Source organism: Lepidochelys kempii, chromosome 17 (assembly GCF_965140285.1).
Source record: "Lepidochelys kempii isolate rLepKem1 chromosome 17, rLepKem1.hap1, whole genome shotgun sequence".
Classification (NCBI taxonomy): domain Eukaryota; kingdom Metazoa; phylum Chordata; order Testudines; family Cheloniidae; genus Lepidochelys; species Lepidochelys kempii.
The window spans coordinates 10,803,267-10,830,065 of NC_136396.1; the positions used below are offsets into that span (position 1 = coordinate 10,803,267).

Genomic DNA, 26,799 nt, shown 5'->3' on the forward strand with positions numbered 1-26,799 from the left:
AGGCCAATCTCCTGCTCTGTGCGTGCTGACTCATGAGTTTTCAATACTTAGAGTTTGCAGCACTGCTAATCCTAACTCTTCTGTGACTTCAGAGGGAGATGGAGTGGCTCAGCACCTGTGAAAAATCTGGCCTTTCATGTTTACAGTTATCACTACCTTCAGCAAATAATATGGGCCTGATCCAAAGCCCACTGATCTCAGCTGAAGATTCCAGTTGGCTTGGACCATACTTTCCACTTGCAGGTGAAAGTTTCTACAGCCTCATAGTGCTTTGTGGAACTCTGAAAGTGGCACGTCTTATTCATACTGTCGCTGACCCTTTCTTGAGAATTTTCTCCTCTATCGTTTTTATTCTCTCTTTTTGCCTTTTTTTTTTTTTTTTTTTTGCAGTTTATTTCTGTTATGACAAAGGGAAAAACTCTTCTCTTCCACCATCAAACGGGAAACCATATTCGCTACACTAATAGCAACTGCCACGCTGCATTGTGCGATCTTCACCTGCTCAGCTGTACCTTGAAGTCAAGAAGAAACTGCCATCTAGCAGAAATTTCTGTAGTCTAACAAGAACCCGTCTTTTCAGAGTGGTAAGCAAGTTGCTCGACTCCCATTTTGTCTGACAAAACACATTCTTGCATTGCAGCGGGAGATGCATCTTCTACTTGAAGCAACTTCACCCTCTCACTCGGTGCTCTGAAATGTGTTACCCTTGTGTGCGCCTTGTAGCTATTTGTCTTAAGATGAGTGTTGTTCATCTTGTAGATCTTTGACTGGAAAAAGACAATTCAATAACCAATCCTGTTTCCCATTGGCCTTTTCCTATTGCAACTCTGTGTCTATCAATTTGAGCTAGCATCTGTTTTTCCTTGTCCAGAAAGTAAGCAGGACAGACATTCTCTGTCCTTTCAGGATGTCTTTATGCTTTATTTTTAGTTGCCTAATGAAAAACAGGTGGTTGGTTTTTTTTAAGGGTGGGGGGAGCTTGTCAGGAGACACGCACAAGCTCTTTCAAATATATTTCTTTGACTCTCAGCTTGGACAGGAGGGATCTCCTCCTCCTCCTCCTCACTTTGCTCTGATCCGTTAAGGGATTTTGGAGAAAAATCCAGGGAAAAATTCTATGCTGCTGTAAATCAGTAAATCTCTATTGACTTCCGAGAGTCACTGTAGTCTAGTGGATGTGGCCCTGGGTTTTATTCCTGGCCGCTTTGAGTGAACTTGAGCAGTAACTTCTGTGGGCCTCTGTTCCCTTCCTCCTTGTTGGGGTAGGAACTGTCTCATATGATGGGTTTGTTCAGTGCCGAGCATAATGCGACTTCCAGGCACTCTCACTCTAGAAATAACAACAACAGAGGCTGCACCATTTTACAGTAGAGAATTTGGCCCTCACTCTTTAGGAGGACATATGGTCTGGAGAATATCCACTTGGCTGGAATCTATCTCCAGCAAGCAAATTACAAGCTGACTTCTGTTGTTTGTTTGTGTAAACTCGCTTGGCAGGGCTGGGTAACCCACCTACTCAGAGGAAGTTCATCCTTTTGCTGTGTAATGGATTATTCACATTCTGTGGGGAGCGGCTGTGCAATGTCAAAAGAGGGCTGGGAAGAAGGGAAAAAAAACCCATCCTGTGAAGTGTGTGTGATAAATGAGCAAACGCCACTCTCCCGCTCTTGTTCTAAGTCTCCATAATTCTACATCACCCTGGGGTATGGCTTATTTCTGCAAACAGGGCTTGTACTTGAGCAAGGTTCTCCTTTGCTTGGGCAGCAGCCGTGTGGTTTGTATTTTTATGGGTGCCATGATAGTATACAAGAGCCTGCAGAATGACCAACACAATGCTCTTGGGAGACATCACCAGAGATTCTGCACCTCGCCCAGTTAGCGAAGGAAGTTTGCCATTAGAAAAGGGACAAAAACAGTGGAGAATGTTTAAGCTGTATAAATATGCCACAGATTTACGGTATTGTGAGAAAACAGTCAGCCCCCCCGCCCCATTTTTCCTTCCACTTTATGCTTCATGGAAAGTGATTTCACTTCCCCCTCATAGGTCAACTCATCAGTAGGTCACCTGCCACCTTTCAAGACTCAGGTGCTGTTCCTTAACAATGCTGTGTACTAACTGCCAGGACCTGAGGGCTCCTACAGAACCAAATGTAGAAGTTTAATCAAACACCAGGGTCAATGTACATCCATTGCCCTGCACCTTTTACTGTAGTGCAATGAAAGGGTAAAATGGAATTATGGTGGTTGGCTACTTTGCACGGTGTGGCTAAGGTGAGGGAGAGTCAGAGACTGGACTATTGGAGACATTTAATTAAACAAAGAAGAGGCACTTTCATTTTTATCAGCACCTGAACTGCAGTGAGAGGGGAAGTGCTTTATATAATTTAAACACCTTTTCCCCTGCCCCCAAACAGAGTGACTTAAACTACAACTGGGCAGTGGTGATTCTGACTACTAAGTAGATCTCAAAAGCACCCATTGAATTTTATGGGCCAGATCTTCAGCTGGGGTCAGTAGGTGATGCTCCAGTGACCTCAATGGAGCTATGCTGACTTGCACCCTATGAGAATTGGACCCCATGTATCAAATTTTAGTTTCACATGAAAGACTTTTCAGTACCTGACTTGTTCCTCCAGAAAATGGGGGAAAAGACTGTAATTTCTATGGCAAAGAGTTGCTAAAGCTTCTTTTATGGGAAAATAATTTACTAATTGCACTCTGTGGTCCTTCTCCCCCCCCCCCCCGTGTGTGTGTGACAGCTTGTACGTCATTTCTGGTGGTGGGTACAAGTAACTACTTTGATTTTGATATCAGGAACTCTAAATACCTCTATCAATTTCCATAAAATGTAGCCAGCTTCCTTTTTTTTGTTCTTTTCTTTTGAGTGGGCTTTGGATGGGCCCTCCATGTCACAGGGAGTCTTTCCACAAGAGGGCTTGGGACCCATTCTATTAGCACTCTAAAAAGAAGGTTTCCACACTCTGTAAAATGACAACAATTTTTTTCCTTAAATTAATCCAATTGATTCACTAACACTGCCTCATTAAATGAGGGGTGTCACTTGCATTTGGAAAGAAAATTTTCATACTTTGAACTTCAAATGTATGCCCTAACCTCTGGCACCAAAGAGGCTCTGAAGTGTCCCAAATGGGTCTCTGGTGTCTAATTTGTGGATGTTAAGTGCAGAATTGGGCACCCTAATATAAGCACCCCCACCAATCACAACCATAAAGTGACAGAGGAAAGTTTAAGATACATGTGAGCATAACAAAGCGAGGTACCCTATTTTCAAGCAGCCCACAGCAGAGGGAGTGCTTCCCACAGGCAAATCCTCAGCTGGTACACTTCAGTATAGTTTGATTAAAGTCAAAGGAACTACACTGGCTCTCCAGCCTTGAAGGATCTAACCCCATGCTGGCAAAGTGCTGTGGTAACTTGGACACAAGCTTGCCTGGCCTTTGGAAAGAGCCTGAAATTTTGGTTGAGGCAAACACACAGTATGAAGAACCAAATGTTCATTTTCGGTCAGTAGCACACTGCATCTTGGTTTACTAAAACAGATACTTACATTGGTACAGGTGCTGCCGCTGCCTACACGTAGTCTGCCCATTTAAAATAAAACTAATCGCCATATAAGAGCTTGTAACTATCGCCCTTTACTTCATCTGCTGTTATAGACAAATTTTATTGATTATTTTCTCTGAGAACAGAAAGTTTTTCTTTAAAAAGTACTGCTCTCTGCAGAATGAAATACTAGTAACAACTAACCAAAATTCAGAATATTTTCCCCGACTAGAATTTAAATATTAAAAATGAATATTTTGTTTAAATAAGGAAAAAGCACTGTCTCAAGTCCTGTTTTGCAGCAGTATGTATAGATAGGTACAGATGTCTCAGGTTCAAAACATTTTAAAAGCTCATATTTGTGTGCCAGGGCAGCAACTTTTACATATTTTCTTCACTCTTTCACTTAGATATTGTTTGATCAATTTCCTGAAGCCATATACCAAAACGTCACCTGGTAGTTTTTTTTGGTATTTCAATGGGCTGCTTTGATTCTACAGAAGTCATCTGTAGCTTAAGTGCTGATCTCTGTAAAATCTTTCAGCATAAGACATGTCATCTTGGGGTATTTCATTAGAGACTGTGACTTTCAGTAAAAGTTGTTTGAATGCGATTCAAAGCAATGTCAATGGGAAAGTTTGAAAATATGTGAGAGAAATACAGCAAAGTGGACTCATCTTCACAATACCACTCCCACAGAATTGCAGAGGGGATGGAGACTTAAGGTCTTCAGGTAAAGTTTTCAAAAGTACCCAAACATGTCAGGAGTTTAAGCTTGATGAGTCTTAGATACTTTTTACCCCCCTCACCACTTGTGATCATTAAAGATCCTGTGGAGCATTTTACAAGAGTAGGGGTTTTAATGCTGCTGTCCTAGCCACATTCCCATAGAATTACTTTATCTACTTACATTCCTTTGAAGTTTTAAGGGGGGGACAGTCTTCTTCTTCACTTCCTGTGCTACACCTAGGAGGCATCTGCACATCAGTATATATTGCAGAGTGCTTCAGGATGACAGAACTACTGAGGGTTTCCTCTAATGTAGTTCTTAGTTAATACACTAAATTCTCAGACAGTGCACTTTTCCAGTGTGAGTGAAAAATGGGGATTCAGAAAGCAGAAACAAGATATTTGTGTCATTCTTCACATGATCCACAAAAAAGAGAGATTTCTATGGGACAGTGTTCTAGGGTCTGTCTTACCTTCTTGCACTGATTTTACTGTATTAACATGGGTACGATGGAAGTGCAAACACTGTATATTTATTTAATTTCCAAATAAGACATTCTGGGCCAGATCCTCAGCTGGTGTAAAACAGCATAGCTCCACTGACTTCAGTGAAGGCCTGGTCTTCCAGTTGGGGGTCATTTTATTTTATGCTTTAACTTTTCCACCACTTATTTGAGCCCGAAGGGCAAGAAGTTCTCTTCCCTAATCTGCAGCACATCCTGCACTTGTTACCTGCCTGGAACTTCCACAGAGAGCACTGGGGACTCTAGACAGAGAAGAAGAGGGGGATTTTCAAAAGCTCCGAAGGGAGTTAACAGCAGGAGTCAAATTGAAAGTCTATGGGGCTTGTGCTCCTAAATTGCTGAGCCTCTGAAAACCCCATCCCAAGTATATCATATGCAATCAATCCCACATTGCAGACAGGAAATCTCAAGTGCGGAATGGAATGGAGAATTTTGTCCTGCCTCTCAATAGCAGGAAGGGGATTGGATTGCAGCTGTGTACACAAACTTACATGTACGTAAGTGCTTTCCTGCATAAGTCTCACTGAACTCCACAGAAAGCAGAGCCCTTAAAGTGCTTTGTTGAACAGGGGTGTACTTAAGCAAATATTTAACTGCTTTTCTGAACTAGGGCTTTGGTTAATGTAGCGATGAAGGGCCACACAGCGAGCTGGTGTAAATGGACACATTAACACCAGCTGAGGATCTGTGCCAAAGATTTTTCAGCGATCTTTGGGCCTGATTGTGAGAGGCACATACAACTGCCATTGAAGTCAATGGACATTGTAGGGGCTCAGCACCTCAGACCTTCGATTCATGGGGCTTACGTTCAAAATTCTGTTTCATTTTTAAATAGTTAAAGGTTTCTTTTTTTTCCAAATCTTAAAGCATGCTTTCAATTTTTTTTGTCATGAATGTAGTACTGTATAAAATCCTGCAAAGGGTTTTCTAAATATTAGAATGTGACGAGAGGTAACCATGTAGAAAAAAAATTCTTAATGAAATGTATCTGACAAAAAAATTATTTTTTGTAGAGAGGTGATGCTTTGTAGAGTTTCTGGTTACCTATGTTTGTGTAAATAATGTACATTTAATTTATTGCTATGGTAGCATATTGTATTTGTTATGTATAAAAACTAATTCTAAAGGTTCAAAAATGTATATTTTGTTGCTTAATCGTGTCTTTGCAAAGTTCACAATAAATAACATATTTTGTGCCTGTAAGCGTACCAGGATTTATGTGCACTGATAAAGCATTTGACTTAAACTGCACCCTGCAAAGGTTGCTTGTGATCTCCCTTATGTGATTTTATGCTGGTTTACTTCCATGAACTACAGTGGAGTTACTCCTGCTTTACAGCAGTGTATGAAATCAGAATCAGGCCCTATGGGAAAGCAAATGTAAATGAATGGCTAAACCATATGAGCCAGATCCTCACTTTGTAAATTGTAACTGGCATACATCCACTGATTGCTATGGCCAATTTCCATCACCTGACACTCTTAATATAGTTGGTAAACACTTTTTCAAAATGAAAAAGTGATCCAACACACTGTGGGCCAAATTTTGTTCATTTAAACTGGTGTAACTTCAGTAGAGTTACTCCTGATTGAGAACAGAATTTGGGACCAATTCAGCAAACCATTTAAGCATGTACTTTTGTCCCATTGAATGCAATGGAACTTTAAACTTAGCTTTACGCACATGCTTGACTGAAGTGGGTACTTGGCCATTTAAAATCTGACACTGAAGCTACCCATTCCAGTTGCTACACGCTATAAATGGCCAGTGCCTTAATTCAATGTTAAAACAATGAATGAGTGCCCTTGCTTATCATGATCTGAGTTGACCTCAAATAGATTTTCCAAACCAGCAGCCTCAAATTGGGTATTTCTCTCTTTTTAATGTTGTGAATTATTTACTTAACAGAAACCACAAAGGCCATTACTAACACATAGTGCCATTTTCAGGCATCATGTCTCTTTACAACAGTAAGCTCCATAAAACTGTAAGATGAACAAGAAGTGATGACTTTTTGCCCCTTTGGTTAAGAGCACCTGCAAGTAACAAGCTGTTGAATACCAGTGCCCTGGAGGTTGTCTGTGGGTTTGTTTCCAGGCAGAAGCTGTACTGCTTTAACAATACTGGCATCAAAGTGGTACCTGCCCCTCATGTGACACGGCCAGTTATATTGGTGGAAAGGTGCTTTATACAAATATATTTATATAAAAATGGGTAGGCCAGGTCTCAGTCAACATGGTGGGCAGACCTTCAGCCGGTAGAAATGCCTGAAGTTCATTTGACTTAGCTAGAGTTATACCAATTGAGAAGCTGGCCCTCATGTTCTCTTTTTTTTCCAGAGGTGAATTTATTTCACTAGAGTACTTTTTTGAAGCAGAGCCCCCCTCCCTTCAAGGCTCATCGTAAGTAATTTAGGGTGATACTTTGAAATAACATTGGTCCCTACTACTAATCAAACCACATGAAAGAAGGGAAAATAAGTATTCAATTAGTCTAAAACATGCACATTACAGTAACCACCTGGCATAGCTTACCTGGATTCCACCAACCTTTGAGCCCTTACAAACGTTCTCCCTGTGCCAGGTATGAAATTGGATGGTCACTGAAACGCATAAGGCCTCATTTAAATCCCTGTAGTCTGGAAATTCAGTTGCAATGTCCCAGATCCTTCCCTCCTGATGTTGTCTGGAGGCCACATGACTGGTAAAGTGTTCCTAAAGCTTCAGCTGAACAAACTACAAAAAACGTCTGACGCTTGAGCAACACCGGCTAATCTTCTTTGTTAAGGTATTACTCCACTGTCCCTGCAACTTTATATCTTCAACACTGTAACAAAAGAGGGAAACAAAACCAGGAGGCAGAATAAATCTTCCTTGATTTATACCTCAAAGATAATACAGTGGTAAGTGTCATGGGAGTATTAGTCTCTTTATGATGCAGCAGGCAGAGTGCAAAGCACTATAAAGCTGGGATTTTTGACAGAGCCAAAGGGAGCTTAACGCCCTTCTTCTCCCTCAGCCTAAAATGATGAGAGTTAATTGTTGCTTTGCACCAGATTCTACAGTGGTGAGGGGCAATGATGAAGTGCTCTGGCAGGAGGCCCTGAGATGCACTGTCGCTGTACCACCTGTAAAGATGATGCCACATGTGTTTCCCAACTGCAGCATCCAGTCCAACGGGTGTGGTGCTAGCCGGGGCAGTCCTTGGTTTCCTTCAGAGCAAGGATGGTGATTAGGAAAAGGCTGGGGGAGGCTCTTTCACCCCCTTCTCCCACCGCACAGGAGCCAGCCACAAACTGGTTCGATAAGGGCACTGTGTAAACAAGACTTCAAACCTCATCTGGCCTACCTTAGGGATGCAATCCTGTCCCCATATAAATCAACGGGGCCTGAATTTCAGCCACTGGCTCTGACAAGTCCCAGTGTGACTCGTACTGGAGTAAACACAGCTACACCCGTGGCTAAAATCCCAGTATATAGACAGCCTTTCCATGCAACCATGTAACTTTCCCCTATGGAGCGGAGGATGCAAACCAACCAAAACCGAAAACAACATTCACACAAACCCTTGTCAAACACAACGGCAAGCCTCTGTTGTAGAACCAGCCACGGGGAAAAACAGGGTGGGAATATTGAGACATGAGGAATAACAAATCCATGGACCTTACGCCAACAGCCAGAGATTAAGAATCCAATCAAACAAATCAGAATGTATTTGAATTTTTCGTTATGTGTTTTTATTGCTGTTTAATGACCTCTTTGCATTTCACAAAACTAAGAAAGCCAGCAAGCAGTTTGATTGATTTAGATTTGCACAAATACTAAAAAGGGGCCACAACATGACTTCAAGATATTCCAAGTAGAGCCAAACAAGCCAACGTAAATGACCGCCAGGGGCCGTGGAAACTTTAAAATTCAAATACCTTTTCTTTCCAACCATTTCCCACCCTTATAACCAGCCTGCCTGGATGCAACCACCATTTTCAAATACCTGGGGAATAAAAGGTAAGATTTGCAACGTGCCCTGAAGTTGATCAGACAGTCTATTGCAAATGGGAGTTATTTCTAAAGCCGTGGGGTCCTCACAGAGAATTGCTCAGCCAGTAGCCTCATAGGACTCCAGCACATCTGCTAATCTCAACTGCAGCTGCATGGCTCAAGGACAGAGTCTCACATAGGTAGGTCCTTAAGCCATTTAGGGCTTTATAGGTCAAAAATCAATACCTTAAATATCACCCAGAAACCCAACAAGCAGCCCACAGAGATGGCAGGGCACTGGTAGAATATTCTCTACTTACCAAGCAGGCTGCCGCAATCTGGCAGCAGCTTCAATTTCTGGGTTGTTTTCAGGGGCACAACTTAATTCTTGGCTAGGCACATAAATATTAAAGAAGATAGCCAGTGCCCAAAATGGGGCACACAGTAAATTAACTCCTCAAAAAGAAGCACCGGTGTAAAAACCACGCCTCAGCAATGGCATGTATAGCCTGATGCACCCCCATTTTGCATAAGTTTTTTCACACAAACTGTGTCCCTAAGGCAGATGTGAATGATACTAACCAGTGAGCGGGCAATAGACGGCACAAGTTAGAGTAACACTGGTCGGAAGGTATTGTCTGCATGTTAAATAAAGCATTTCTATATCTACAAGAGACAAATGAATAGGACTAAGCAGGGCAAAGACACGTTTGAAGATATGTGGAAGGATAAAGCAGAGAGATTCAGGAAGGTTGTTTTAGATGGTAAGTACTGCAGAGAAGGTGCTCAAACCAGCAAGTGTGGAAGCAAGACAGAGGGAATAGAGTAGGACTCTTGCTGTCATTTACTAGGATAAGTGTACCTGAGCACCCATGTGGCTTTAAAAAAACGAAACACACCCCCCCCAAAAAGCCCCAGCCATCATAATCCTAACATGCAAATACAAGACATCTGATTGATGACTGAGAAATCCTGGTGAAATCCCTTGGAGGGCATAAAGCCAGATTCTCCACCGCCCTGCACCTTGTGTAGTTTTTTACCCCAAAGGCCTGGTCTACATAGATCTACACCCCCTGAGCGCCATAGCTAGGTCGGCAGAAGAATGCTTCCATCAGCCTCGTTACCATCGCTAAGGGAGGTGGGTCTTCCGGCGACGGGGGAAGAAAAAAAAACCAAACTTTTCATATCCTACAGGTTGCTATGCTACTATCACTCCCATTGTGTAAACTTGGCCCAAATCAGTGCAAAATGCTAGTAAATCCGACTGGGAATGTTTCACACCCACTCTGCACTTGTGTAAATGATTATACAAGGGACCGGGCAACAAGAAATCTGGCCCATTATTTTAAAGGATCTTATCTACAGCCTTGTCCGCATACAAGTTGTATTCCATTAACTATACCAGCATACAATCCCTGCTAGCACGGAGGAAGTTATTTTAGTGCATCTTATTTCCATGTAGTAAGGGGAATAGGTGTCCACATACGGGGATGTACTGGCATAACTACCTACCGGCTGCATCAGTTTAAAAAAAAAAAGAATTCATACCACTAAGCAACATTCATAGCAGTACAAAAATATCCAGACCAGGCTCAACTTTTCATTCCTTTACAACTTGTGCAAATCAGAATTCTCCACTCCCACCGCAGTAGCTTGTACAAGTGTAAATGGCTCCAAAGTGTATGTTCGGAGAAACACCATCTAGAGCTCCTGGTGCAGATCCAGCACACGTTCTTTCTTTCCACTCTCTGTGTTGTGATTCATTCCTCAGCTAGGGAGCAGCAGTTCCTAAAAGTGAGGGACAGAAAAGGATATTTTATATTGATTTCTTTAAAAGGATTAAACTGAAAGCCTGGCCTGCTTGGAGCATCATTCTTTACACAGAGCACACTAGTTTTCTGTCTCCACTAGACTGAATGTGTAGACGATGATAAAAATGGTAAGTATTTTCTGGAAAGAACCTAGAACAAAATGATCATCATCTTGTTTTGTTCAAAATTTTTCACCAAGTTGTTCTGATGACATGAATCAGTTTCATTTCTGGTATTTTTTAAACTTCCCTTTGCTGGTAGAAAGGGAGGAGAAAAGAGGAAAAAAACAAAGAACAGACCAAAAAAACCTGAGCCAAAATTTGTTTCGACGCATTTCGTAAGATGAACATTTCTCACAAACATGTGTTTCCTCTGAAAAGCTATTTTCCATCAGAACAGATCATCTGTAATATTAATTTAGGTTCTCCTGGCAGGTATGCATGGACGATGAGCAACTTGCATGACACTGGGTGGACTGCAGAGTCCCCGGTAAACTGTCCGACATAGTTGAACAAAAGACCCAATCTCTTAGTGGTAAGTCCTGGCCTTCAGGCACAGAAGTTCTCTCTCTAGCAGTTGCTGATCAGCTGTGTAGATCCTGGAAAAAAAGGGTCACCTCACTTTCCGTCGCAGTCTTGAAGTTAGAGGGTGACATCGCCCATTGAACTAGGGCTCGGGAGTTTAGTCCCCAGCTCTACTTTGTGTGAGCTCAAGCAAGTCATTTCAATGCATTGGGCCTCAGTTTCCTACCTGTAAAACAGGGTTAATACTTGCTTTCTGCTGTCCTTTGCCTATTTCAGTTATAAGCATTTTCAGGCAGGGACTGTCTAAGTGTGTGTACAGTGTCTAGGACAATGGGCCCAGGATGACGGCTGAAGCCTCTAGGTGCCACCATAATAAGAGTCTGGTCATAGAAAACACCAAATGAGAGCATGAGCCTACTGCTCTCAAAGGGATAAGACAGAGGGATTTGAAAAGAGAAGATGAAACGAGTGCAAACCAAACTAAAGGCATAAAAACCTGCGAGTGATCCGATCCCACTCTCAGTGATACTGAGGCACTCGGTATTTTTTGTTTGCTTTTGCTTCGCTGTTTTAAGGGCTTATGTCTGAGAGCCAAAATCCTAGCCCCATGGTAACCAGCCTCAGGAAGTATTTTTGTCTTTACTCTTATGGTTGCAAGCTTTTATGTCTCATTTGGTCCCAAGTCCTAATATTTCCAGTGAGGAGGAGAACTTACGTCCCAATAACTCTATGGTCACTAAATACTCAGAGGACTTTTTTGAAGCATAGGGTTGTTAACCTGCTGTTGTGACCCAATTCCAGCTTGGATAATTACATTCTGTCCTTCTAAAATTTCCTCTCTAGTTTCAGCTGGAGACAGAATTCTTCTTTACTTCCAATCCTACAATTTGGCAGTCTGCTTTTTTGTGCACTCCTTAAAGAGCGGCGGCTTTCAACTTCAGGAGAGTCTCACAAGAAAAGTTTGTAAAGGACTACACAGTAACACTATATTAAGACTTTAAATTTTATAACAACCTGCACTGTATGTTCACAGGGCCATAAAATATTAAGCATCTTTGTTTTTCTTAATTAAATCAAATGCAAATTAAAGAAAAGATAAGGCAAGACGTATCGTCACTCAGGAGGTTAGATGTTAATTTGCTTTCTGCATTAAAAAAAAAAAAGGAGGGGAGCATTACAGGTAAAGATGCCCTGGGTTGAGATTTGCAAGGCAATCTAGGGGATTTAGACTTTTTCAAAGGAGCCTAAGGGAGTTAGATGCCCAATTGACAGTGTAGTGATTTGGGGGGGGGTGATTCTGCACTGCACCTCTTAGAGGCACAGTACTGAACTTGCAGCCTAGGGGAAGTTGGGAATATGATGGCTTTAAGCTACATTTGGTCCCTCCTGATTTGGGGCTGCTCCAGGAGCCGCTCGAGGCCCATCTAAGTTACAGCAGCCTGTCACCATCTACCTGTGGGCACTGCCCAGTGCTATGAATATGCAACTCTTCATTGTGCTGATCTCTGAGTTAGTATATGCTGGAAAAACAGAATATCACTCTTCAAATGCATGCAATACTATTATTCGCTTCCGACTGCAATAAAAATATATTGGGGAAAAAACAAAGGTTTCTTCTGTTATTTCTATTTGGGAATAAATGGAAACAACTTTAAACACACATGCAGCCCCTTTCATCAAAGTAAATCACTTTACAAATATTCAGGAGTGAAGCCTTGCAACATGTGAGAAGCAGATAATTATTATCTCTATTCAGCAGATGGGTCAATAAAACAGAGAGGATAATTGACTTGCCCGAGTTGATGAAGTTACTCAGTGACAGAGATCAGGACTCCTGACCCCCCCTTCCTCTTTATCTCTAAATTATACACACCCCACTAACAACATAGGGCAATGCTGAGCACTCTGGAAAACCCCACCTTAACTGTGCTCCCTTTGAAGTCGACGATAAAAATCCCGTTGCTTCAAGTGAGAGCGGAGTTAGGCTAATGCTGAGTGCTTCTGAAAATTCCACCCACGCTCTTTCTTCGGTACATCTTCATAGCCAGAAGCAGCAAGGCTCTGAGCCCAGGTCAACAGACTTGGGCTCCCGGGGCTTGTGCTACCGTGCTAAAAAGAGCTACTCAGACAGCATTTTTAAGCTGCGGGTTGAGCCAGAGCTTGGCTCTGAAGCCCACCCCCCTCCCTTGGCTTCAGGGCTTGAGCACCAGCCCAAGCCACATCACCTACGTAGCTATTTTAGTGCAGTAGTGCGAGCCCCACATCTGTTCACCCAAGCTCGGTGCCGCCGACAGGTTACTGCAGATTACCAAGTTGGATCCTTTGCCTCTTACCTGACTGGATTGAACGGTCTCATGCTCTAGTAAGGTTTTGGCTGAAATTGAAACAAAGACAAACACATTAGAGAACAGCCCAATGGAAACAACATAAAGCGAATGGGTAGAAAACAGAACCGAAACCTACCTTATTGGTGCTCATCCCTAGGGTAGAAAAGAAAGACGGGTCAGTCCGAATGTGGAACTATAGACACCACTTACCAGCCATAACCAGACAACTCAGTTACAGTTCAAAGTTTGGGCTTAGAGTCTCCGATGGTGTAAATCAGCCTGGCTCCACTGACTTAAATGGAGCTAGGCCAATTTACCCCATTTGGGGATCTGACCCGGTATTTCAATAGAACCCTGGTGTGCTGAGGCTACTGCACACCACGCTGACCTGTATTGTCTCATTGTTTCCTTCTACTTCCCCCACCAGTCTGTCTGTATCCATCCGCTGCCTCTACTCTTATATTTAGGTTGTAAGCTCTTTGGGGCAGGGACGGTCTTTAGCTTAGCACAGTGGGGTCCAGCTCTATGACTGAGACTCTTATGCACTACAATACTACAAATAAATAATGGGGATGCCAGCAAACTCCTTTCCACCCCAAATAATGGTTTTCACACGCTTTTTTTTTTTTTTTTACCTTGGTAAAGAAAATACAACATCACAACAAGACACCCAGCAAGGACGACGAATAGGATGACAAGGAGCCAAGTTGCTGAGGTAGATTCTGTCCATAAATAAATAAAAGAACCATTTTATAAGAACAACAACAACCTGCAGAGAAGAATAAACACGCTGTTGCTTCTTAGAGGACATAGATATGATTTACAATAATGAAGCCATATTACATCTGTGTGTGTGTTAAAAACCAGTCTACTGCAGAGGATTAAAAACAAAATAAAATAAATAGAACAAACCACAGCTGAGGCTCAAGAAACTTTTGGGGATCAAAGTAACAATGATTGAGGTGGGATTTACGACCACATGGCGTTAAAGGCCGGAGATTGAGAGGACTTAGTTATTAACTCCCAGGAAGTGCCCTGAACAAAGGTTATTATTGATATTTGATAGCTGAGCATGAGGGTGAGAGATGATACACAGGCACAAAGATTGCATGGGTGGTTATTATTACTGTCCACTGTCCTAACACTTAAGGCTCACGAAATCACTCTCCACTCCTCACTGAAATCTCTCCAAGAGAGCCCCTCTGCTGTTGCCCAATGGAAAGGAGTTCAAAACAACACGGAAACACAAGCACACTCAGTAAGCTTTTCCGAGCAAGGACCACCTTTGTTCCTACACTTTCTACTGCACCAGGCACACTGTTTTAGTTTAACAAATTAAATCAACCAATCAATCACAGGGTCAAACTGGTCAGGAAGGGATTTCTATTCTCCCTCCCCCAAAACGTTGATTATAAATTAAGTTTGCTGTGCATTTTTCTTTGTTGTTTGGGGTCAAAAAAGGGTGTGTGTTTTTCTGTTTTTTAACAAAAATGGAAATATTGTTAAATGCCGTTTCCTCCGGTGAACACCGTACCTGTCACTTTCACCGTCAGGCTTTTCTTGATTGGGTGCTTTAGGCTTTGGTGTTCCACTCGGCAGGTGTACCGACGCCCATCGTCCCTGAGGGAGGCCTTAAGCAGGAAGTAACTGGAGAAGCTGTAAGTCCCATCGCTGTTTTGCCTGTGACTACTAGAGACAACGTGAGTCACCAAATGTGGGAGCATCCCCTGCTGCATTGGTTCCTGAAACCACTGAGCCTCGGCATCATGAGGGTAAAAGTGACTGATGTCACAGACCAGCTTGTGTTCGTCTCCTTCCACCAGAGACAGGACAGCAGCGTTCAGGGTCACCGTGGGCTTTTCTGGTTAAAAAAAAGTTATTACAGTGCTGCATCCAGATCCATTTAAAAATAAGCAAACTCTGCTATTAAAATGGCTCCATTTAATGTCCCTCATTTCTAAAGAGATCACTGATTCTAGCCCCCAAATTACTTCCCATCCACACAAATTTGGTTTCCCTCACTTATATTGCTGAAAACTGTTTGCACCAGAAACACAGAATCACGAGACAGAGCTTCACTCCACCAAAGGAAGGAATCCCACAGCATTATAAAGCTTCCACCATGAATATATTTGTGTCCCCCCCTTATTTTGGGGGTCCCTGACCCGTCGTGACCCACATTTACGTGTTGGCTGGTTGAGAAGAATGGCATGGAACCATTAAAAAACCCTTAGACATGTACCACCCACAGGCGTTAAGTTTATCATAGAAAAGGGAAATGACACAGGTACTAAGCGCAGCGGTCATCCTTTAAAAAAGGAGCTTGCTGAATATGACCCGGCTGCACTGCAGGACTTGCCAAAGGATGCTCCACTGGCTAAAAGTCAGCTGCCCTAGCTTTGTTATGGAAAGTCAGACTTGGGAGAGCACGAACCCTTGCTGCTGGATCTGCCCCAAGCTCTGGTCTTGGGTCCCTGATTCTATTCCTTGATAGAGTTAGACACAGCAGGGTTTATCCCACAGAGACATAATTAAAGGGTGGTGGGGAAAAAAAGCACCAGATAGCGATCCCGTGGGCAAGGAGACTGGATCCTGTCCGAGAGCCTCACAAATTCTCCCCCCTTTGCTCAATTCCAGCGGCGTACTTCATAAATATAGAATAACACACGGCGATTGTTAAGCGATCACCCGTCCGTATCAAGGCAAGTATCCTCTTATCCTGCTACATGAAGATAATACAAAATTTTCAGCATTGCCCAATATATTTAAAAAGAATCAATTACCTACTATTTCCAGCTGGATATTCTGTGCCCAAAGCACTGAGGACACCAATATTTGGCAAGAATAGGTTCCTGCATCTCTTACTCCCACTGTTCTTAGTAAGAGAGAAGCATTCCCCTTCGGGATCTCTGCTAGGAACATCTCAGCCCGTTTATCCTTGTATTCCACCTGCCTGGCAGATCCATTGTAGGCAAATATCAGCTTTTTGTGTCCCCCTTTCTGCTGTAATATCCATTTGATGGCGACATCTGTGTTGTGATCGACTGAGAAAGCACAGCTGAGGAGGACATCCTTATTCAAGCCAGACTGGATTACAGAGGGTCCTGTGCGTACCAAGAGTACACCTGTAATGCAGATGATAAAGCATCATTAGAGTGACCAGATTTTGGATCAATGGTGCTAAACTCAGTCAGAGTACAAGCTGCCATCTAAAGACACACAAACCCATACTACAGAATAAAGCTTATACATGGTCAGAGCGAGAAATGGGTACAATTCATTGCTCTGCCACCAACTTCTTTTGTGCCCTTGGGCAAGCCATTTAACATCGCTTTGTGCCTCAGTTTCTCCATTTGAATAATGGGTACAATTAGCCTTCAATAATTCATAACTGTGTTACAAGTCTTATGCAGCGTTGTAGCCGTGCTGGTCCCAGGATATTGAGAACTCAAAGTTTCAAACCTCGTATTTAGCAGGGACACCGAGTTAGTTTCCAAGATCTGAAGAAGAGTTCTGTATAAGCTCGAAAGCTTGTCTCTCTCACCAACAGAAGTTGGTCCAATAAAAGATATTACGTCACCCACCTTGTCTCTCTACAAGTCTTAGTTAACTAACACTGGTTTTTGCAATCTAGGTTTTCATGATACTAAATAACTGGGAAACATTTATAATATTCTTTAAAATCCTCAGGTGAAAGACTATATCTATATATTACTTCAGTCGAGTTATTCCCAATTTACACTGGGAATCTGGGCTGGCCGGCCAACTGAAACACACACACACAAAATAAAAAAACGTTTAGGCTTCAACAAAGAGGCTATCTTTTGGCCAACAGAATCCCACTCCTGCTATTGTAAAAGTGAAAGTGAGTGTGTGAAAGCAACATGCTTGAGAGGGCTGAGCACAGAGTCTGAATTCTATTTTCTGTTCTGCCACTAAGCCAATCCGCCTCCCTGCCGCAATCTCCCATCTGAAAAGGGAAGATGATCCTTGACCTCACAAGGGTGCTTTGAGCATTAGCTAGTTAATGTCTCCATAGTGGTTTTGAATATGCAAAACACTAGACATGTGCTAAATAGTATTACAGACCATTGTTGTTATTACTTGCATTTGGGTTGAGAAGCTGCCAGGTTACACTTTTCTGGCAATGCAAGTTATCTTTACATCTACTTTCCAGTCCCTTTACCCAGCTACACTGGAGTCAAGTGGCATTAGCTGTATTGGCAATCCTAAGTATTCATAAACCATGAGTCATACCTCCCAGAATCATGAAATTGGCTTAAAAATTAAGAGATTTAAAAAAAAAAACACATTTGGTCTTCTTTTTTATTTACTTTCTAGGTTTTGAGTCTTTAAGAGACACCAGGGTCAAATTTTCATCATTGTCTCCATAACGATGAAGCCTAGAAACTTACTTTCTAAAAAATATATATATTTGACAAATTAATTTATTATCAAAAGGACTGTAGAGATGGTCTCTTATTCACAAGATTCCAGGAGCTGGGGCTTTAAGGAAAACACCAAATATCTGGACACCCCAAATAAAATCGCAGGAATCGGCAATTCTCCCATTGTGTAAATAAGAATGAGACCCATTATTTAGATTATACACAACCCTAGCAAAGCTGCTTCTCCCTACTTTAAACCCACCAATGGGATATTTTAAAAATATCATGATGCTAGTTATTTCATTGACAAGCTCACATTGTCTTTACAATGCCACATGAATATTGTAAAACTTAAAGTCCTCATTTGGGCGGTGCAGTAGAAGTGCAAACCAGGATTATTATTTCATTTTTTTGGATAGTCTTGTTACCTGAAAGATAAAACGTCTCTGTGTTGCCTTGAGAAACATCTTCGGGAATTCGGTTCTCTGCCTCTTTGCTGGCACTTGATTGTACCAAAAAGACTGTAACGGTGAATTTGTCATCCAGGTGCTTTATGGTGCCAGTGAACCATGAATCTAGTTTATGAAGTTGAGTTTGTAACCCAGGCCAGAGGATCTGGGTGTTATCTGTAAAATATCTGCTAATCTTACATTCAAGCTTGTCAGTATCCTCATCCACGTGTTGGAGAATATCCAGTGAGGACTCTGCATGAAAAAATACACATGCACCTGTTAGAATCCCAGCTTTTCTTCATCAATGTTATGGAGAGAGTTGAACTATCTACACACACCAGCCCAAACAGCAAATACAATCCACCCCTATTCAATCTCAGTGGTAATCAACTCTCAGCACACGCAAAAACAGCACGGAATTCTCCTCCCCAAACCGCCAGTTTTACAACAGGCTCAAGTCTCTGCCTTTATGGACCCAGTTGCGGAGTTGTGGCCCTAATTTGGTTGTAGCATCTCAGGACTAAGATAAAGATGCTTGTTAACGAATACCACACGCACCTCTCCTTCAAGGCTAATTACCCTGGCTTTAGGAGGGGTCTGACACGACAGAGCCTGATCAGGAGAAATTACACAGAAATCAATGGGAGTTACACCGGAGTAATAAGATTTAAGTGAGATTGGCACCAGATCTACGGTTTTCAGCATCTTTGAAATGTGTATCACTGAGCCTGCAGACTGTCGATTATCATCAATATCAGCTAAGGAGCTTTCAGGCTTAAAGGGTGAAGCTCTTTCCTGTACAGAGGCTTAAGAAGGACTTACGCGGTTCACAGACCTCGTACTGCCTGAAAGAATAGCCAAAGAAACAATCAAATCAACAGATGAGAGACCAAGAAAACAGACAGATGTCCTGATTTCTAGAGGTCAGCTGCCGGGCTCATCTTGTCACAATGTCTTTTACCAGTCCCCAGAAGCGAATGAGGAGATCCCTCCACGAATTTGACAGCACTCACTTGAGTGCACTGGGAAAAGCACAGAGTTCAGCAGACTGAATAATGGGATATTCTGGGGAGTGCCTTTTAGTCAGATACATTTTACAAACATAGGGGTATTCTTGCCCCTTAAATTCTTTCTTTAATGCAGTATATTGTCACTGCTCTTTGTCATTCGCCATACACACAATAGGTTATTTGTGAGCCACACAATAAGTCACTTAATCATAATCACACAATAATGTTATTTCTAAAGATAAACCCAAAGCAAACCCCCAGACACACAGGGGAATTTGGAACCTGGATCAAGATCTGAACTTTGCAGCTCAGATTCCTCTCCTACCATGCTCAGCTCTGCATGAAAGGGCCCCAACAGGCACATCTGTTCTCTGAATCCTCCTACACTGTTGTGACTAATTTGAGGAAAATGTACTCTGCAGATCCCACCTATGTTGTGATTAACTTTATCTGGTGATGATATAACAGCACAAGCGAACAACATTCCCAGCAAGATTTACCCTGGCAGATTTATCTTCCCACTCTTGCAAAATGATTAAATATTCGTTTACTAAGTGAATTTAATGCTGGTAAAGACTGAGGACTTATCTACACAGGGAAGGTAGTATGCAGTAAGTGAGGGTGTGAATTTAAAGTGCATTAGCTACTCTGCACCAGCTCCCCATGTGGACGCTCTTAATGCAGTTTGGCTTGGAATACTTCCAAAGTATATTAAGCTGATGTGCACGAAGGTGCTCTTAGGGTGCGGTAGGAGTCCACATGGGGAGTTAGCGCTATTGCGGGGCCTTTCCCCGTGTAGACAATCCCTGAAGTCTTACGTTTAGTCACACAAAACATCGCCGCCTGCAGTAACGCCCACAGTGACCTACTGAAGTGCCTCAACCATGAGCTGAAGGGAAGTCAGGTTCTGATCATTCCTTGCAATAGGGCAAAGCCAGCTTAGCTGAACAGCAGAGGATCAGCCCTGCCCGTGCCATCCTGCTGTGGTACAGAGTTGCCATAGTGACTTCTAGGCCATTCTCATCCCAGCTGCCCTGGCACACAGAGCATGCCCAAGGGATGTGGCTGAGGAAAAGGGAGCATGGTCAGGGCAAGTTGGGGCAGTTGGTACAAGGTTGACCAACCTTCAGAGTTATTTCCTATTTCAGTCTTTGGGCTGCTCTGGTTTGTGTCCGGGATTGGTCTGTACCCAAGAAGGCCCCAGTGTCAGAAGAAGGCTTACAGCAGCCGCCATCCTCACAGGCACCGAGTAGAGCGGAGCCACAACTCAGGATCGGGGCCTCACTCGCCAGGCTCACTCAGTTCTTCTGAACGGCCAAACCAACCACATATATAAGTGGCTCCCTCACATGGGCACTTGTCCACTAGAACCTGGGACACGACCCGCCAACTCATTTCAGGTTGGCCGGCCAGCCACCGCTAAGTTGCGGTCACTGTGACCCGAGGCACCCCTGTATTCGGACCCTACACACTACTGCTGTGATTTCTGTACCAAATACGCCTTGTGAAATATTTGAAAACAAACAACCCCCTGGTCAATATCATCATTGTAAATTGTCTATAACAAAGCTGGATGTGAATTATGAATGCTCACTGGTATTACCCTTTAATCACAGACTTCTAAGTGTATTTAAATCAGGCATGCTGGGGGGGAGGGAAGAGTTGATAAACTGTTTTTTTCCAGATAAAGACAAGAGGATGACACCTCAAAGCAGATATGGCTCAAATTCAATGGGCTATTGATTTGTATCAGAAGTTACAACAGGAAGAGATAATTTGGAACCAGCCCCAGCTTTATTTTTCAGACCTCAGGCGTCCTTTATTCAGCCTGAACTAATGAACATTATCTGGGGGCATCTTTTGGAAGAATCAATTAAAAAGGTACCCTGAACTACAGAGAGACAGGGAGCAGACCCCTAAGTTATCCTCCACTTCAAGGAGGCAAAAAACCCACATGATTTGATCTCTGTGATGGGTCCTGGCCAAGCCAGCCCGTCAAAAGCTGGAAGGGTGACGGGCGGAGGGGTGGTTGTATTTTGTCATTAGGAGAGCTTTCTCCTAGCAACAAAGATCTGCGGCTACACTGCAGACCTTACAGCGGCACACAAGGTAGATGTAGGAGGCTAAGTTACAGGCTTTAAAAGTGACAGCGCACATTCAATTTGCATGTAACCATCTCTACCTTAATTTCTGTTACTTGGTACCACTTAATCCATGCTCTTTGTGTGAATAAACTTGTTTTGCTTTCATTATAAAGCCTCAGTGCCGGATACATGCAGTGACGTCTGAGCTTCTAAGAAGCTGACAAATTGGAATGTTTTACGGTCTCTGCAGAAGCAATGAACCAAATACTTTTTTGGTGACGGTCCAGTAGAGGGACCAGACCCCGCAGGACGATGGTTTTGGGGTGAATTCAGGGCTGGAAGGGTTCTAAGGTCGGCCTGCAAGGAGTAAGCAAGTTGGGCAAGGCCAGCGTGAGGCTTGCGGGCTGTTGGGGTTGTAGCTCCGGACAAAAGCTGCACAGCTAGCCACAAGACGCTCAGAGTTACAAGGCAAACAGTGACTGACCCCCTTACTGGTGTGGGTGAACCCCAAAATGTCCCCCAAAAGGTTTCCATGTCCCACTGCCAATTACTCCCATCTGGAGTCCTCTTGCCCCCCACAAAAGGGAGATGAACCAATAATACTTCAAACATCTGAACAGTTTAGCAGCTACATAGACCTGTGCTGATTGTGAAAGTTACGCAACACAGCTGCTCTGCTCCCCATTGTATTTAGAGTCAGGTCAGCTGACTTGAGTGACAAAACAGGTTCATCACAGTGATTAAGGATTACAAAATAACATGACTAAAGTGACAGCAGAACCTCAGAGTTATGAACACCAGAATTACGAACTGACCCGTCAACCACACACATCTCATTTGGAACCAGAAGTTCACAATCAGGCAGCAGCAGACACCTCCCAACCCCCCACCCCCCCCAAAAAAAAATAAAAATAAAAGCAAATACAGTACAGTACTGTGTTAAACATAAACTACTAAAAAAACAAAGGGAAAGCAGAGTCATTCTTCTGCACAGTAGAGGCTCGAAGCTATATTAAGTCAATGTTCAGTTGTAAACTTTTGAAAGAACAACCAAGAAGTTTTGTTCAGTGTTGTAAACATCACAGAGTTATGAACCACCTCCATTCCCGAGGTGTTCGTAACTCTGAGGCTCTACTGTATGTATTTGGTAACTAGCTTTCCTTACATTTACCTTCCTACGTAGACCTGTATCTGTATACCTGGAGCTCTCATCACCATGGTAATCTGAATGACTTCTTCATTTCTTCTGCTATATTTTCAAAATGCTGCATTCGATATTCTGAGAATAGACGGGGGAATCTACAGAAGACTCTTCAGTCAAACACACTAAAAATGGACCCTCTTGTGTCAAACACATACTGTTTAGATCTTCACTCCACTGTCATTCTTTCACGGAAGGCAAGGCTCATCCTTCTGTTACATTTCTCTCTCGTAAAAATATTTGCTGAAACAAGTCAGGGTGCGTGGGCACACAGAAAACAGTCTGACATAGATCAACACCCCCTTGTCGGTAAACAAACAACTAGCATAGCATGCTTAGTTGTAGGATGTTATGCTGACATCTACTGGCCACTTTAGAATATAGCACAGCATCTATTCATTTAACAAACACAAACTACCAGGGGCCAAATTTTCCCCACAGCAGGACACAAGCAAGAACTCATACTTTGTGTGGGTATGTGAAGTGGGGTCCCCAGCTGAGAAAGGTAGACATTAGTACTCATATATTACATATTTATACTATATATACAAATGTTGTTAAATATAAGAATAGCCACAGATCAGGAGGTCCATCTAGTCCAGTATCCTGCCATCAACTGTGGCCAGCACCAAATGCTTTAGAGGAAGGTTCAAGAAACCCTGCAGTAGGCAGTTATGGGATAGCCTATCCCTCAGGGAAGATTCTTCCTGACCCCTAAAAGTAAGAGGTTGTTTTATGGCCTGACGCATGAGGATTTTATATATATTAGAATTTATTGTTACAACTCTGCATATTCATATTCATTCAATCCCTTCTGAATCCTGCTAAGCTCTTGATCTCAACAAAATCTTGTGGCAATGAGTTCCATAGGGCATGTGCCTATTGTGTGCGCAACAGAGAATCATCATAGCTGGAATGCATAGTAACAGTTATCATTAAAGTTGACTACACATTCCCATTCTAAAGGGCTTTATTTCTGTTTGTAACTTTCATTTTGCAGAGAGGTTTTCCAGGTGTGGTCTCTGCCGAAGAATGAATTTTAAATTTGAACAATAACAGCTCAGTCATTTTTGATTATGAAGGGACTGAACACATATACTTCTACTATTAAAACATCTTCGGTGTGTCTTTTAAAAACTTTTCTAATACCTCATTGGGAGAAGCTTGAAATTTAGCAGAGAGAGAATCCCTAGTTTGGAGATATGCCTCTTTGTGGTCTAGTGAAAATGCATTCTTCTTTGGCCTAAATATAAGGGATTAAAACACCGTGCTTTGATCATATGCACTTATGTTGCCTGAATCACAATCTCCCAACCTTCTACTGGCAACAGCATGTGCACAAATAAGTAAGTTGGGCACAAAGATCTGAAGGAGCATACGGAATGCGGAATGGCTCTGAAGATGCCGACTTATTCTGTATGATCTATTAATGCATGTACTGAGGTAGGTAGGAATCTAACTTCATGTGTCTGATTGTCTCATAGGGTCTTACTAATTATTTCCCGGTTGTTCTCTTTCCCACATTCTAAGTAAAGTAATGCGCATGTGGCATACCCTGCTTATCAATCTGTGGCATAGCCAGCTGACGCATCTATGACAACACAGGCAAGCTCCTGCTTCATATCAAGTCTTTCATTTTGTATATGCCATCTAGCCAGTCCACAGCAACAGCAAGCTAGATTTCCAGAGGAGGACACTGAAGGTTTTAGTAAGTGAACACGATGAGCGAGAACAAGGCCCTCTGATACTTTAGCTCCAGACAGGCTAAGTAGGATACACTCACGCACTTGAATTCCAGGCCCAGCTCCCCTACTGACTTGCTGTGTGGCTTTGGAAGATCACAAGAGTCTGTGTCCCTACTGGAAAAGTGGGGATAATATTCACCTACATCCCAAAGGCGAGGCTAGAGTGAGCAATGTTTGCAAAGGACTTTGTGGGTGTAAAGAGCTCCAGAAGTGCTAAGTATCACTGTTCTCCACAGCAGGCTGACATGGGAACTCTACAATGAGAGAGGATATGGCCTCAGAGACAGGGAAGCTATTGCCTGAATCAGAAAGGCCCCCCCTTGTGCTAAACGGTCGATGGATGATGACTCAGGCTGCTAATCTGGACAACCTGCTCCACCCACAGTGATGGGAAGACAATGCAAGCATAGCAATACACCAGCTCTCTTTGTGGGGGGCCTCCACCCAAGTGCAAGCAATAAACAACCTTACTGGCGAATTCCTTTTGGCCATCTCAAAGTATCACCGGCTTCCTGACAGTGGTGGATTAACACCAAAAACCACTCCAGGTCCCCCCACTGAGATCACCGCCAGGGTCCGATCCATGTGCAGCATTCCAACATTTGTGTGCTACCATCCCTGAGCAACCTGAAGGACACCCCCCAGGAGAGATTTGTCTGCCAACCTGCCCAGAGACTGGGGACCCCGGTTTTGGTTGCCTCAGCCTGCACCTACTTTACAACTCCCCCAAATTTGCTCATATGCCTGAGCATCTAAACAGATTACTCACCTTGTACGATAAACGTGAGGGTATTAGCAGCAGGAGGATTTTCTGAGTGAGGTCTCTTGGTGTCCTTCGATTTAGTTCCACTCAGCAGGAGCCAGGCATTCTGTCTGATGTACTTGAAATCACTTAACGATGGGATTGTTTCACTTGTCTCAAACAAGCAGGAAAGCTGCCTACTACTTTGACTAAAGGTTGAACCTGCTGTTGCAACTCCATTATGGTGATTTAGGATTCCTTCAAGGCAATACATGCACAAATGCATTAAAAAAAAGTACTGTTGATCTTTTAATTATAAAAAATACCCCTTAAGTTTTGTTTTCCCATGTGAAAAAAATGTAATACATTTAGCTAACCCCATTTCTATGCAGTTTTAATGGCTCCATTTGGTCCATAGTATCTTGAATATTACTTTTTTTGAGGGTGAAGGGCCATTTTTCTGCATTATAGGAGTACAAGAAACTTTGGGCTCGTTATCCATAAATCTTTTGAGGGGAAAACAACAGAAGATATAAAATTTTCCCTGAGCAAATACATTTTGCTTTTTGGTCACAGAACGTAATGTAATTATTAAGTTCTATTTAAACTACGGTTGTAGTATGATATAAATGATTAAGATGGTATATACATAAAAGTTACAAACGCAGCACATTAACCCAGACAAAACAGTTTTCTAGCAAAACCCCAAATCATGCTTCATTTCAAGTTTCATTAATCGCCAGCACTGCAGGCCAGACTGACATCAATTCAGACAAACCTAGCCCAAGTTTTAAATTTGTGGTTCAGTTTGTTGGAATAAATGAGCTAAACTTGGTTGTTATGTGGAGTCTATCACAAACCTGGGCAAAATAGCAGTTTTGGCTGAGTTTCACTTGGAGATTTTGGGTTCATTTCTATTAAAAAAAACCCCTAAGGCTAAGGTTTTAAAGTGAGACTCATGAATTTTGGGTGTCTCAAATTGGACACCCCAAAACTGAGGTACCACAAAAAATCACTAGAGACTTTTGAAAATCTTAGCTTTGTTTTTGTGTCATAGAAATCTAGGCTATTTGGATCAGCAGTGTTCTGCAGTGAAACCACCGAGAGGCCAACAAGGATAATCTCATCTTTACAATAGGACAGAAATCATCACAACACCCAACAGTCTCTGGCAACAACGGATCAAGAATTTAGCCTATAAAGTGATTCAGTCTCATTTTACATAGCACTATAACACATGCAAATATACTAGGTGTACATACCAGTGCATAGGAAGCAACAAACTGCCGTGTAAATCCTACAATTCATAGTGGAGTTGCTTTAGATACAGAGCCACCCTCTACAGACACTCTTCTTGTCCCATAACTTTCAGTTCTCTCAATTTCACTTTCATTTCTTTCAAAGAGGCTGTTGCAATCCCTGCAGGGCGGGATTTCCTGGTCAAACAAACTTCATAACAGCTGGGCCAAATTCTCTACTAGCATTAACGCCAGTGAAGTCAATCGAGTTACGCCAGCAGAGAACTTGGCCCACTGAGAGGTAAAAGAGCGGATATAGCTGCCAAAGAGGAGCTAAGGTTTATTTCTCTGTTACAAACAGGCGGCAATAAGTTCACAGCAATGTGCTGCAGTCACACTCGATAGGAGCTTCTAGATTCCCCCTTATTAACAAAGGTTGGGTGAGATCTCCTTAGCACCAGCTGTGGTAAGTACCGTCCCAC

The 26,799-nt window shown here is 42.7% G+C and overlaps 2 protein-coding genes across 18 annotated transcripts in view; one reads left to right on the forward strand and one right to left on the reverse strand.

Annotated features, from left to right (window-relative positions):
* The window catches only part of RAP1GAP2 (RAP1 GTPase activating protein 2), a 265,430-nt gene extending 259,362 nt beyond the window's left edge, over positions 1-6,068 (forward strand). For all 14 annotated transcript variants that reach the window (XM_073315725.1, XM_073315710.2, XM_073315712.2 and 11 more), the window contains one exon: positions 391-6,068. The gene's annotated coding sequence lies outside the window, so the exon portion shown is untranslated. The remainder of the gene's footprint in view (positions 1-390) is intronic.
* On the reverse strand, positions 396-26,489 carry LOC140899743 (immunoglobulin kappa light chain). Of its 4 annotated transcripts, none has more exons than XR_012155436.1 (9): positions 26,342-26,489; positions 25,107-25,337; positions 18,274-18,549; positions 16,241-16,582; positions 14,992-15,318; positions 14,093-14,179; positions 13,464-13,504; positions 10,344-10,583; positions 396-7,644 (listed from the first exon to the last, which is right to left on the reverse strand). XR_012155436.1 is itself a non-coding variant. In XM_073315727.2 (9 exons), exons 1-8 carry the CDS (start codon positions 26,385-26,387, stop codon positions 13,490-13,492), a joined length of 1,341 nt encoding a protein of 446 aa, XP_073171828.1. In that variant the 5' UTR covers positions 26,388-26,488; the 3' UTR covers positions 8,532-10,583; positions 13,464-13,489. The 4 variants fall into 4 exon arrangements, 3 of the variants coding, with proteins under 3 accessions (XP_073171828.1, XP_073171827.1, XP_073171830.1); XM_073315727.2 differs by lacking the exon at positions 396-7,644 and adding an exon at positions 13,594-13,610 and having other exon boundaries at positions 8,532-10,583; positions 26,342-26,488; XM_073315726.2 differs by lacking the exon at positions 396-7,644 and having other exon boundaries at positions 8,532-10,583.
* Between the last annotated feature and the right edge of the window lie 310 nt (positions 26,490-26,799).

Coding starts and splice junctions, on each gene's coding strand:
- LOC140899743 (XM_073315726.2), bottom strand. CDS start 26,387: ATGAATTGTAGGATTTACACGGCAGTTTGTTGCTTCCTATGCACTG. Junction 18,550..25,106: donor CCTCACGTTTATCGTACAAG/GTGAGTAATCTG, acceptor TTTTTCATGCAG/AGTCCTCACTGGATATTCTC. Junction 15,319..16,240: donor TATCCAGCTGGAAATAGTAG/GTAATTGATTCT, acceptor TTTTTTAACCAG/AAAAGCCCACGGTGACCCTG.